The sequence below is a fragment of the Paramisgurnus dabryanus genome, chromosome 19 (genome assembly GCF_030506205.2).
Source record: "Paramisgurnus dabryanus chromosome 19, PD_genome_1.1, whole genome shotgun sequence".
Classification (NCBI taxonomy): Eukaryota; Metazoa; Chordata; class Actinopteri; order Cypriniformes; family Cobitidae; genus Paramisgurnus; species Paramisgurnus dabryanus.
The window spans coordinates 33,750,395-33,763,503 of NC_133355.1; the positions used below are offsets into that span (position 1 = coordinate 33,750,395).

Consider the following 13,109-nt stretch of genomic DNA (forward strand, 5'->3'; position numbering starts at 1 on the left):
TATTCACTCAATATTTCATTGCACAAAACAAACCATGTTTATCCTCAACAAACCTGAATTTAATGCAGTCCAGGTCGTTTTATTTTGCACATGTTTTAAGGGTGATTGATGGTTTATTACGCAATCTTTCCATGTGGGCATAGATGATTTTGTGCCAAAATAGAGTTGGATTGGACAAGAGGCACTGGATGTCAAAATAATAAAGTAAGAGGAGCATTTTCATCTCCCCGCGTAAATCACACTTTCAAAACAGGTACTGTAAGTCGGTTCATTGCATATCTAAAGCAAGGCAAATTTTGTATGACATCAATGTACTCTTATAGTGTCTTCACATTGCATGAAAACTTCCAGGAGTACAGGAACCCTGACAGTGCGGCGGCTACGGCGTACTTTCCATCCTGCTGTAAATCCATTATCTTTCATCATCTATTCATCCAATCTTAACGTTTAACTGAATTAAGTCAGATTAAATCACCCTAAGTGGAGGTGAGGTGACGGCAGCTCACCTTGCGTTTTCGGGGGATGGGTTCGTCGAACAGCAGGCTGTTCCCGTCGTGCTCATCGATGTTGTCGTCGGACGGCCCGTTGAGGCTGGGCATTCGGAAGGGTTTGAAGCTGTCAGCGGACAGGGGCGGGGATGGTGTGGACGGGTTCGACTGGTCGCTGGGTGCGCTCCAGCTCCAATATCCACTGCTGCTATAGCTGGATGGGGTGAAGCCTCCATCCTTCCACGAACCGTTCAGACCGTCTGTGTGTAAAGAGAAGAAACAGTCATGTTAGATGCAATCGTTGAGATACATATAGAGCTCTGCCAATGCTAAACATATTCAAATGAGTGTAATGAGAAGTGAACAGACATCAGATAAACTCTCTCATAAATGCACTCTCTAGTTAAAGGAACACGCTCACATTTTGGGAATTTAGCTTATTCAACCGACGTATACCCCAAAGTTAGATATGCTAGCAGGAGCCATTCACTTCCAGTCTTTGTGCTAAGCTAAGCTAGCGAGGGCTGCTTCAGACAGAGTTACAGCACGAACAGAGATGAGAAAGGTATGTATGGACTTATCGAACTCTGGGGGATACGGTGAATAAGCTAAAATCCCATAATGTGGGCGTGTTCCTTTAAAGTCCTAATTTTATTACATAAAAGACAAATTTATAATTAAAGCACTTTAAAAGAAATAACCCAGCCTCATAGATGTCTTAAAGGGGCAGTACCATTCAAAACAAGTTATGGCTGTTACATTTTAGCATATGCCCGCCCACATTTACATTTAGCCATTGTTGTTACTTAAATTATATGCAAAGTTCAATTATTTTAACATTTATAATCCAAAAAGAAATTGTATACAAAGGTGTAGCTGAATGCAGATAACAGAGAGACTGACAGGTGAATATTAGGATATGAATGCATGTGCGTGCTCAAATGTATGCAAGCAACATTTAATAAGCAAGACGTATTTATGTACTAAAACAGTAAAACACGGCTGTTTACTTTCAGAAGTTGTAGTGATGTTTTCTATCTCAATCTCCCAGACAGAAAGTGGGACATGTATATTGGCTATATTATTATTAGTTTTGAAATATATTTTAATATTATTTGAATAAACTATGCATTATTGTATCAAATATTGACACAGTTTTCTTCTAAATCATGCAGTCCTAGTACAGACCCTTTAAAGGGGCCATGGCATGAAAATCTGACTTTTGTCCATGTTTAAGTGCTATGATTGGGTCCCCAGTGCTTCTGGGACCTAGAAAATGTGAAAAAGATCAACCCAGTAACTTAGTTTTGGTAAACCATTCTCTACAAGCACATGAAAAAATAGGTTATTTGAAATTTGGCTCTTTTTATGATGTCATAAGGGGATCTTATTATAATAATACCACCCCTTAATCTGCACTATCCAACCACGGCACTGCCAATTAGTGCAGAGAGAGAGAGAGAAAATAATTCAAAGCACAATTGAGTTTCATTTGCAACAAACCACCATCATTGTGATCAGTGTTTGCACTTCATCTGCTCATTTGCATTTTAAAGGACACACCCAAAACGGCACATTTTTGCACACACCTACAAAGTGGCAATTTAACATGCTATAATAAACAATTTATATGGTATTTTGAGCTAAAACTTCACATATGTGCTCTGGGGACCCCAAAGATTTATTTGACATCTTAAAAAAGTCTTGTGCCATGGCCCCTTTAAATGAATTGGTGCATAACAAAAAGTTTTGAAAATGAGCATCCTCAGCTGAAAGAGGTTTGACAGTTGCATGCAAGCTTTTAATGCAGATGAAAACAGGAAACTGTTGATTGCACGCAGCGCAGTGTGACATTCTGCTGCTCAGGGACAACAGTACTAACATGACATCAGCTACTTACCATTGACTTTTACAGGAGGACTTCGTACCAGCGGACTTGTGGACAGGCTGGTCAACACCATGGCAGCTGTCACCTTGTCCATATCCAACTCCTCCTCTGACTTCCTATGAGCGACAACAACAACAAAAAAACATCAAATTATTATATCAACCAGACCAGAAAAAACACTGCAAAAGAATCGAATGTTTTTTTTATTGTTTTCAATGTATCTACATTTTGATTAAATATATTTAAGTAAGTGTTGTATCAACAATTGATAAATCTTGCAGTGCAAAATGCTGTTATTTTCAAGCTACATACTCTACTGTATTTTATTGCTATAAAGTGTCATATATCGGTTTTAGAGTTTGTAGATATATTAACTGAAACACAAGACAAGAATACTTGTACAGAGTTGTTTTTTCCATGCTTTTGCGACAGCTGCTTGGTTTATTGTTATGGGGTCTCCAAAGCTGCAGCACACAGCGTTCATATGATGGACAGAATAGGAACATCTGCCCTGACAGATGCTCTCATCACTCGCAAAACACCATGTTTCTTTAGAAAAGTGATGATTATAATGATGATGATGATTGTTGCTACCTCGATGCAATCCATTTCGGACGACTCAACACTCAAAAAACAACAACAAAAAAAGAGACATCACAGGTTTATATTCAGCTGAGGACATGTGTAAAACAGGCATTTCCTTTCTGTGATTGAGAATGAAAGCAATGATGTGCAAAATAAATCTTTTCAGCTGTCAAAGGTGCAATGTGACATCTAAGCGAGGAGAGAGTGCTGAACTTCCATTAGAGATCGCCTAATTTATGTTTCTTGTTTGGTGAGAATGATGTCATTATGGCTTTCCGATAAATCACGCCATCTTCTCCGGATGCTACCTTTCCCCCATTACAGTCACTTCCTGGTCACCTTGGGAGAGCACATTGGGTGTGAAGGAGCTTTCAGATTGTGTCCCGCTGACTGATCCTGGACATCCACTAATTAACAGCTTTACTGTATTTAATACAATGATATACTGTACTTACTGAAAAAGGCATTAGATTCTGTGTAATTAACATGTGATATACCGTCATCCCCACAGAGCACTGGTCATTAATACTGTACAGTCCTTATCAATTCACAGGAGCGGATGGACCCGGTGTTTATGGATGGTAATTAAATAAGAAGGTTAGTGATACATTCAGCAGCGCAACATGCATCTGATGGGACAAAGTGACATGTGCATCAGAACCGGCTGCCGTGCACAAACACAATAGATGGGGGCTGTGCCAAAAAAAAAAAACAGGACCCAAGACCGCTAATTACTCATCATAAACTAATATAAAAAACATTTTACGATGGTTCATGAATCTTAGTCACCCTTAATGTTAGAGTATGACAACAGCACACAGCGTAGAAATGCTGCTATAAACATCTGATCCAGTCTGGCCAATTATCCAGACTCACAGCAGACAGTAAGAGTTACTGTTTTCACCTGCAGCAGAGTAGACAACTACTAAAGCTTTTTATCAGTGTGCACATTATTGTGTAGTGCTTTTCACACAGTTATTTCACACGTGTGACCAGTGTTGGGTGTAAAGTGCAAGTTATAGTCGTGCATGTATGTAGGTTATCCTTAGGCTGTGCATAGCTCTGCGTAGCCTGACGCGCACCACAAGTGCTGTGATTGGTCCACTAGAACCCCTTCTGTCAGGTAAAAAGAACGGCGTCGATGGTTAGAACAAAGATGGGTCAAGTTGAAGAGTGACTTAACTCAAACTGCTACAAAAGTCGCTGTCTATTTACCTCCACCAATATCTCAAATCATACACAACAAGCTGCTGCTTTTTCTTTGTTTGTGGGTTTATTGGATAATCTGCTTCTTCTTTGGCTGTTGCACTGCTATTGTGGTTATACAACTGGATACAATACTAGGTCTGCATGTGTAATTGCACATCGACATGGACAACAACGCAGAAATATATATGATAACTGGCGCGTAGCCTACAGCATCGAGGCTACGCCGTAGGACTTAAGCACAACTATAATAAGCCCTTAAAGTCCATTTTCTTAAAAAATATCCAGATAATTTTCTCACCACCATGTCATCCAAAATGTTGATGTCTTAATTTCTTCTCGACTGAACAAAGAATGTTTTTTGAGGAAAAAATTGCAGGATTTTTCTCATTTTAATGGACTTTAATAGAGCCCAACACGTAATACTTCACTCAACACTTAGTTTTTTTCAACGGAGTTTCAAAGGACTCTAAAAAATCCCAAACGAGGCATAAGGGTCTTATCTAACGAAACGATTGTCATTTTTGACAAGAAAAATAAAAAATATGCACTTTTAAACCACAACTTCTCGTCTAGGTCTGGCCCTGAAAGCGCCAACGCGACCTCTTGCAATACGTCATGACGTCAAGAGGTCACAGAGGACAAACGCGAAACTCCGCCCCAGTGTATACAAGTGTTGATAAAGAGGACCGTTCCGACATTGTTGTATGTCGAATGATACTAATTAATGTCTTTGTGTCAGTTTATTGTTTAAAATGGTCCGCAAATGTGCGTTTTATATATGTAACACGTGACCTCCCTACGTCACTACGCATTTACGTGAGGTCGCGCTGGGCCGGACCAAGACGAAAAGTTGTGGTTTAAACGTGCATATTTTTTATTTTTCTTGTAAAGCCCTGTTTTCAGATTGTTTATGATGAAATAGAATGGTTTTGACTGAAATTTGGACATATGATGCTGGCCCAAGGATTTTTGGGTGTTTGTTGTATCACCCACTACCTCTAAAATGGCTGCATAGGTGCACTGGAACAATCCTTCCTAAAATGCATTAAACTTTCGTTTACAAAGACGTGAAACTCACCGAGTGGTCAGGGATGTTCACTGATATGCTCACACAAAAATCGCTGCAAACTTGTGGACCTATTTTTCCAAACGCCTAACACCTGCATATTCTTCCGTTGAGAGCTTGAATAATAGACACTCCAGCCCAGTTGGTGGCGCTAATCCGCCTTTGCCAATTGCAAGAATACAAACAACGTTCCCGGCGCGGAGTAATACCGTACCTCACAGCACAAAAACTACGATAAAACCTGTTGGAAAATCATCTTTTGCAGCGATTTTTGTGTGAGCATATCAGTGAACACCCCTGACCACTCGGTGAGTTTCACGTCTTTGTAAACAACAGTTTAATGCATTTTAGGAAGGATTGTTCCAGTGCACCTATGCAGCCATTTTAGAGGTAGGGGGTGATACAACAAATACCCGAAAATTCTCGGGCCAGCATCATATGTCGAAATTTCAGTCAAAACCGTTCTATTTCATCATAAACAATCTGAAAACAGGGCTTTAAGTGTAAAACACCGAACTTAACTTCTTTACAAAGTATGAATAAGCTGTAATTAGGACTATATTGAGGCAAAAGTAGTTAATAATTTGTTAATAGTGAGGATTGGACCTTAAAAATTGTGACCCGAATAATTGATGTACTTTTATATGATTTATTATTTGAGCTATTTTAAGCCGATCTTTATATCATTGACTAAATAGGATAAAGAAAGTAATCAGTAATAAATAATAAAATACTTTTTGGAGATAGTCATTTGCACAATAATCGACATGATTTAAGATGTAATTAGTAATTATTATTATTTATTTTTTTTGTAACTTACCCAACAATGCATGTGACCCTGTCTGTGAAATCCAGACTAAATTCTCATAATCTAACTGAGATGAGGAACATCAATGTTTGATTTCACTCATTGATTTCAATCTTACTCAGTAAAAGCAACACTATGTAGTTTTTTTGCCTTTAAATAATGTCTCTAAAATTATTTCAGTGATAGAACAACTTTAAAATGGACAAATTGTACTGTTGCTGCAACCTGAGCAGCCTCCTAGCTGCTACAAGCACACTCTGAAAGTGGCGGTGGAGGGTAGGAAACACAGCCCCGCCCCTCCCCCTGCCTGCAGAAGAGTGTCTGATACCAAGCACTGTTGCGCTTTTCAACCACATGGGGGAGCTGTAAGTCATTTTTACATAAAAACTACATAGTGTTGCTTTAATATTATAGATAGTAAATTTTCACAGAATGTTCTTTACATTATGTAGAATGAGTTTACATACAAAAAGGCAGTGTCACGTCTGATTTTGATTTGACAAATGTTTTGTGAGGTCATTTGGCTGAACAAATTTTCTGAAATCCATATATTACACTCATTAAACTAAACAGCTTTTACAGCCAAAAATAACCTTCTGCCACAATAGCATGTCTGTAAGTCTCTGTTTGAGAGGTTTGCACCCAAAACATATTTTTGTCTGGGTGATTTACTGCTATGTCTGCCATACTCGCCAATTCTCCAAGTGTTAATTTCATCTCCTGTCTACGACGTATAAAACAAAGTTATTTTAGGACCTTTGATGCGTTCAGATTTTCGCTGGAAAGGAGTCCTCAAGGGACTTTCAGTTAAAGAATAATCCTGCATTACAGTGCAGTGATTTCAGAGAAACAGCAGCATTTGTGCAGATAAATCACAGGCTCCGTTTCCATCATCACCAAAATATTTAGCCAGAAAAAACATAAAAGAAGTTACTTTCCCCAAGAAGAGAAGCAGAATAAACAAAACAGATGCTCTGAAATAAAGCCAGCGATTTGACTCTTGTCTCCCATCTCACTTACAGGAACCCGGCTGCATCCCGAAAAAAAAAATTCCTGTTAATTTCCAGGCAGACGGGTATAAATTAATGACCTCTGGTTAAAATAAGTCTGGGTTTAAATTACCCAGATCTAAGGCTCATTTAATGCACTGTAATCCTCCCCACGGTCACAATCATTTGCAGGAAACTGAACATCAATTGCTCTTTTCGGTCATGAAGGTAAATGGGTGAGATGGCAGCCGGCCAGAAGAAGGAGGCGGTCGGCCGACATCTGTTGCGATTCGGCGGGCAGATGTGCCAACTTTTTGTAGCTGTCAAGAATTGCATGACAAACGAGTGAGCGGGTGACTAGAGAAAGGCTATCCAACAAGCAGGCATCGTTACTGTTCCCGGACATCTGGACTTTTCTTCTGTAACACGTCTATTGAGGAGGTCTTGCACCCACCCTGGCACATCACTGTGAAGATGTTTTCAAATATAACAGTGGTTTAGTGGACACAATAACAACTTATTGGATTACAGACATTTCCCCAAACTGATGTCTGTCATCTATGATTTCATTGATCATTTTGTCCGCCACTAGTGGCTATAATACAACAGGATTCAACAATAAGGACGACCCAGTGAGGGAGATTGATGAATCCTACATACGTACTTTGTGTTGTATTTAAAGTTATGTTGTTCTGCTGACAGACGACACGGATGAGGTTTTGTTGGAATTGAGAAAATGACGTTTGGCATTGTAAACCATCATTTTCCATCAAAAGTGTGCTTATGAATATAACAAAATAAATATAAATAAAGAAATAAAATCCTCGAAATTGAGCTCTGCATAACATAAGAAACCACAGCCTGACAAAATAACAGAGCTGCTTTTGAGATGACTGAAAACAAACTGCACACATTCAGCATCAGTAAACACAGATATCTCTGAAACAACACGGCGGTTTCAGGAGGGCAGGGGAATTCCCCGAAAAACCCGAGCTAGCGGCTCCTCCCTCGCAGCCCCTCCCCGTCCCATTCGCTCTGTTAGAAGCCAGCCTGAGCCGGGCCGCCCATCATTTATTACAGTCACTAGTGTATGATGCTCATTTCCTTCTGAATAACGGGCTATAAATCAGACATCTCAGTCCTCCTGCCTTCTCTTATCACAAAGAACGGCGCGGCTGCCAGGGACGTAAAATTCTGCATACGAAGTGAGAAAAACCCCACAGACATTAGTATATTATATGCTGTACATAAGTTACACTACATTGTTACTGAGATCTCTACTTATGAAATACTGATCACACCCAGTCATTGGCCGAGCCATCATGGGTTTATAATCGGCAACATACAGATCAAATACTACTTTGAGTCTTTTGCTTTAATTATGTCATGGATATATTGCAGTACAAACAGTACACAAATATCATACAGCACCTTGTTCAACTACTGTACTGTCTATCATCCACATAGATTATCTAGGAAGCTCTCTCTCTCTCTCTGTCTCTCCAAGGCAAATTTGCAAAATGCTCTGCTGGGAAAGTGATTAACCTTGGGATACACACATCTATCTCTTTCTAATTTGATTAAAACAAAGATTAATTTGTTCACTATCTATTAGTTTGTTTTATTACAGGTCCAGCAGGTCGCTGACACAGAGAGTACAAACACACGCTTATGTTCTTTGTTCTCAGCACATGCTCATTCATTGCCTCCGCTTACTACACTGTCAGAAATAGGGGTACAGTAGGGGTCCATTTCTGTCCCCCAAGGTACAATCAACACAAAAGTACCCCATAGGGCTCATTATTGGACCTCAAGGTACACATATGCACCTTTTTGAGGGTCAAAAAGGTACATATTTGTTCCCAAGCATTAAAAGGTACATATTTGTACCATTTCTTTTAAAGGATAAGGTACAATGTTAAGAGACAGCCTCTTGCCATTTTTTTTATTTGTTGTTCTAGACAACTGCTGTAATTCTGGTGAGTAACGTAAATAACTATTGTGTCAATTTTTGTTTCCTTTAGTTGGACACATGTTGAAGTAGTATTAGATTTCTTCAGTTCATTGACAGTGTGTTTAATTTTAAATTTTAATTTTAAATTTTAATGAAAAAAAAGTTAATTTCACTTAATAAAAACTGTGATATGAACTCAAAAACTGCAATTGATTAACCATTATTTAAACTGAATAAATATTGAATAACTGAATCCCTCACACACACCGAAAAAAACCCGCGCTTTTATTTTGACACGCGCCCATCCCCCCACATCTCACGGTTGGAGTCAGTTTCACAGAGCAGCGCAGGAGGACGACAGACACATAAAAACATTAACAGGTAATCTTTGGAAACTCATTCATCATCTTTAAAACATTTTTAAACTTTAAAAATGTGTTGTTTGTCGTGGCTCTTCATTTTAATACTGATTCAGTTACGGTTATTTGTGTAAAGTTGTATAAGACGAGTCAACGCGATATTGACACAGCACTATTGCCTCATACTCCTCAGACTCATTTTTATGAGCTGGTTAATGTTCATTAAGTACACCACAGTTCTGTAAGTGGAGAAATAATTCATATTTATGTGTGTTTTCTCACAGTTTAGTTTGAATCTCTCTCAGTCAGTCAGGGGGAGATTAACTGACAGACTGTATAACGTTACACGTCTTACCAAGAAACCATTAAAAGGTAAGTTAACGTTACCACATTTATTAATTTATTTATTATGTTGTTTGAGTACACCACAGTTCTGTAAGTGGAAAATTAATTTATATTTATGTGTGTTTACTCACAGTTTAGCACAAATGTTTCCCGTGGAAGTTTGAATCTCTCTCAGTCAGGGGGGAGATTGACTGACAGACTGTCTACTTGCCACCAAACAGTAATTTACCCTGAAACCTTTTTAAGGTAACGTTTTTCCACATTTATTAATTTATTTATTATGTTGTTTGAGTACACCACAGTTCTGTAACGTTAAGTGGAAAATTAATAATATATTATGTGTTTTCTCTCTCAGTAAGGACTAACGTAAACTGACTCTCTGTCTGCTCTCAACCAAACAGTCATTTAAGACCTTCTAAAGGTAACATTACCACATTTATTAATGTATTTATTATGTTAAGTGAGTACACAACAGTTCTGTAAGTGGAAAATTAGCTCATATTTATGTGTGTTTTCTCACAGCTTAGCGCAAACGTTTCCTGCGCAAGTTTGAATCTCTCAGTCAGGGGGGAGATTGACTGACTGACTGACTGACTGTCTACTCGCCACCAAACGTCAAAAGTCAGTTACACAGAATCCTTTTAAAGGTAACGTTACCACATTTATTTATTTATTATGTTGCGTGAGTAGACCACAGTTATGTCAGTGAAAAATAATTCATATTTATGTGTTTCTCTCTCAGTAAGGACGTTAACTGACTGTCTGTCTGTCTGCTCAACCAAACAGTGGAAAATTAATTCATATTTATGTGTGTTTTCTCACAGTTTAGCACAAACGTTTCCCGCGCAAGTTTGGATCTTTACCATTGAGGGTGGCTGACTGTTCTCGACCAACCATCATTCACACGCAAAAACTTTAAAGGTACCACATTTATTTATGTTGTGAGTATACCACAGTTCTGTCAGTGGAAAATGTATTCATATTTTTGTGTTTTCTCACAGATAAGTATGAACGTGCCCAGAGCAGTTTTCGATCTTTACCATTAAGGAGGCTGACTGACTATCCTCTACCACCCGTCATTAACACAACAAAAACTAAAGAAATGTTACTCCATATGGACCTATTCATTTACTCATTATGCTGTGAGTACACCACAGTTTTATCAGAGAAAAAATTTATATTTGTGTGTTTCTCACTGCTTGGCAAGGACAGATGTGGCCCTGTTAAAAATGTTTAAATGTTGTTTGGTTTAAGGAACAGCACACTGATTTGTTTTAAAATATTCCTGTTTGGACAGTCTGTTAAAGTCATAAAGGAATACTTGATATATTTCATAAGTGTAAATGTAATATTAGTTTTTAATGTTGTGAATTTGGACTGAACAGCACACTTCTGTTTTATATCTAAACCTTTTGTAAAATAAATGATTGTTCAATAAACTGTGTATTTTATCTTTTCTGTTATCATTTTTTTATACTAATGTTTAAAATGTACCTTTACGCTGAACGATTGGCTAAACCAACACAAATATATTGAGTCATATGCACTTATAATTTAAAGTTTACAGTACTTAGATTGAGATATATGTATAAGTTTTAAAACCATAATCAATGAGTGTACCCTGTCAAAGCCAATTTTGTACCCTTTTTGAAGGGTCCATATTTGTACTGTTAAATAAAGGTACAAAATTGTCACCAGAGGTACAAAACTGGTCTCTTAAGGTACAAATCACAAGGGTACAAATTTGTACCCTCTGCCAAGGGTACAAAAACTGTACCCTTGAGGGTACAGCCCCAGTGACAAGCCATTGTACCCCTAAAGGTACAATTATGTCCTTTCTTTTCTGAGAGTGTAGCGTTTCCCTAATGCCTGCACGCCAACTGCTAGCATGGGACACATCGAGTGTGTGGGGCTCGAGGGGTTACTGTCGGTCAAAACTGGGGTGCTTGAAACGGTCCAGAAATCATAGTGGTTGGAGCTGATCCAAAGCCAGCCCATCATTACCTCACACACAACCCAGCTTACCACAGTAAAAATAAACATTGTGCCTGTGTGTGGACCTAAAGCTGGATCCAAACAATGATTTCCCATAATAGTGGATACCCTTGTTTACTTGCTAATCTGTTAAGAGACAAAATACAGCACAGCGTTTCCTCTATACGACCGTTGGTCCATTTACAGCGTCCCCTTCCCCCAGCTCGCATGGTTTTATGTGTAGAGTTTTTTACGATTCCCTGTAGCGTTCAAGAGCGTTTGTGACTCTGAGACGGGCAAGCGCACTCACAAAAAGGGAGATATCCAAATTCCCACTAAACACAGGCAGGTTTGAGCTTCGGTATTTACTGCCGACATCAAATTTAGGACAGGGCACATTCGCACCTGTTTTTGTGAAGGGAAATATAAAATGAGGCTCAATCTGACACCGCCATATGTTGGCACTGTAAAAAGGCAGAATGTAAAATCTTGAAAGAATAAATATGTCAAGTATGTCTGATACTACAGCTGTATAGTGAGCACATCAACAGAAAACACAATAATATATTTTTATTTGTAATGCACTTTACTTTTTAGACAAAAACCTCAATTGTAAAAACAAAAAGACAAAGTTTAAAATCAACCAAAAGCTCTAGGTTTTCAGGCCTCATTTAAAAATATCCACAGTCTGTGGTGTCCTCAGGTGGTCAGGGGGAGCATCCATAAACTGGGAGTGCCTGAGCAGAAAGCCCGGTCTCCCATAGTACAGAGAAGTGTAGAAGTCTCTGGGATAAGAAGTTCCTTAAATAAAAAGGAACATCACCATAAATGCACTGGTAAGTGAGAAGAAAGACCTTGTACTCGATCCTGTATGAGACAGGAAGCCAGTGAAGTGATTTGAGAATGGGGATATTATGGTTATATTCAGGGTGCGATTTGCTGGGGGGGATGCGTGGGATTTCCCCCTTTCTGGTCAATGTATCCCTGCCTCTGCTTAATAATTTTTATCCCCGGTGGGGATAAATTTATCCCCCCCTCAAAGTGATCAGTGCTACTACACTAGTGGCGAGACGGATCACAAAACTTATCACGGATCCGTGGTTTGAATAAAGTCAATTTTGTTTTAAAATGCGCTGCTTTGGCTGGCTCTGATACAGCTGCCGCGCAGCCTCTCTGTATTCACCACTCTGAAGACTTGCTCAATGTCCCGCCCACGGCGCTATCTGATTGGTTACAGACCCGGTTACACCTCACGAGTAAAAGCCTATCAACACATGCGAGATGGTTATGGAGCTGTGTGTCGAAACGATGGAAGGCAGCATATTCATCCGCATATTAATAAAGCGAGAATAAACATCACAATCTGATAATCTGTTTATGATGACAAGCAGAGTAAGTGTCCCAGTCACACCACTGAGAATGGCAGAAGTGACACATGATAAAT

At 38.9% G+C, this 13,109-nt stretch overlaps 1 protein-coding gene and 1 long non-coding RNA gene across 5 annotated transcripts in view; one reads left to right on the forward strand and one right to left on the reverse strand.

The window, feature by feature from the left end:
* Positions 1 to 13,109, reverse strand: part of znf704 (zinc finger protein 704) — an 80,090-nt gene that overhangs the window by 29,568 nt on the left and 37,413 nt on the right. For all 4 annotated transcript variants that reach the window (XM_065290849.2, XM_065290848.2, XM_065290850.2 and 1 more), the window contains exons 3-4: positions 2,389 to 2,492; positions 507 to 748 (exon numbers count right to left, since the gene is read on the reverse strand). In XM_065290849.2, coding sequence (XP_065146921.1) covers positions 507 to 748; positions 2,389 to 2,492 — 346 coding nt within the window. The remainder of the gene's footprint in view (positions 1 to 506; positions 749 to 2,388; positions 2,493 to 13,109) is intronic.
* On the forward strand, positions 9,577 to 10,933 carry LOC135780059 (uncharacterized). The gene is made up of 6 exons (XR_010544937.2): positions 9,577 to 9,718; positions 9,825 to 9,937; positions 10,047 to 10,112; positions 10,214 to 10,338; positions 10,516 to 10,612; positions 10,693 to 10,933. It is a non-coding gene; the product is annotated as an uncharacterized lncRNA (long non-coding RNA).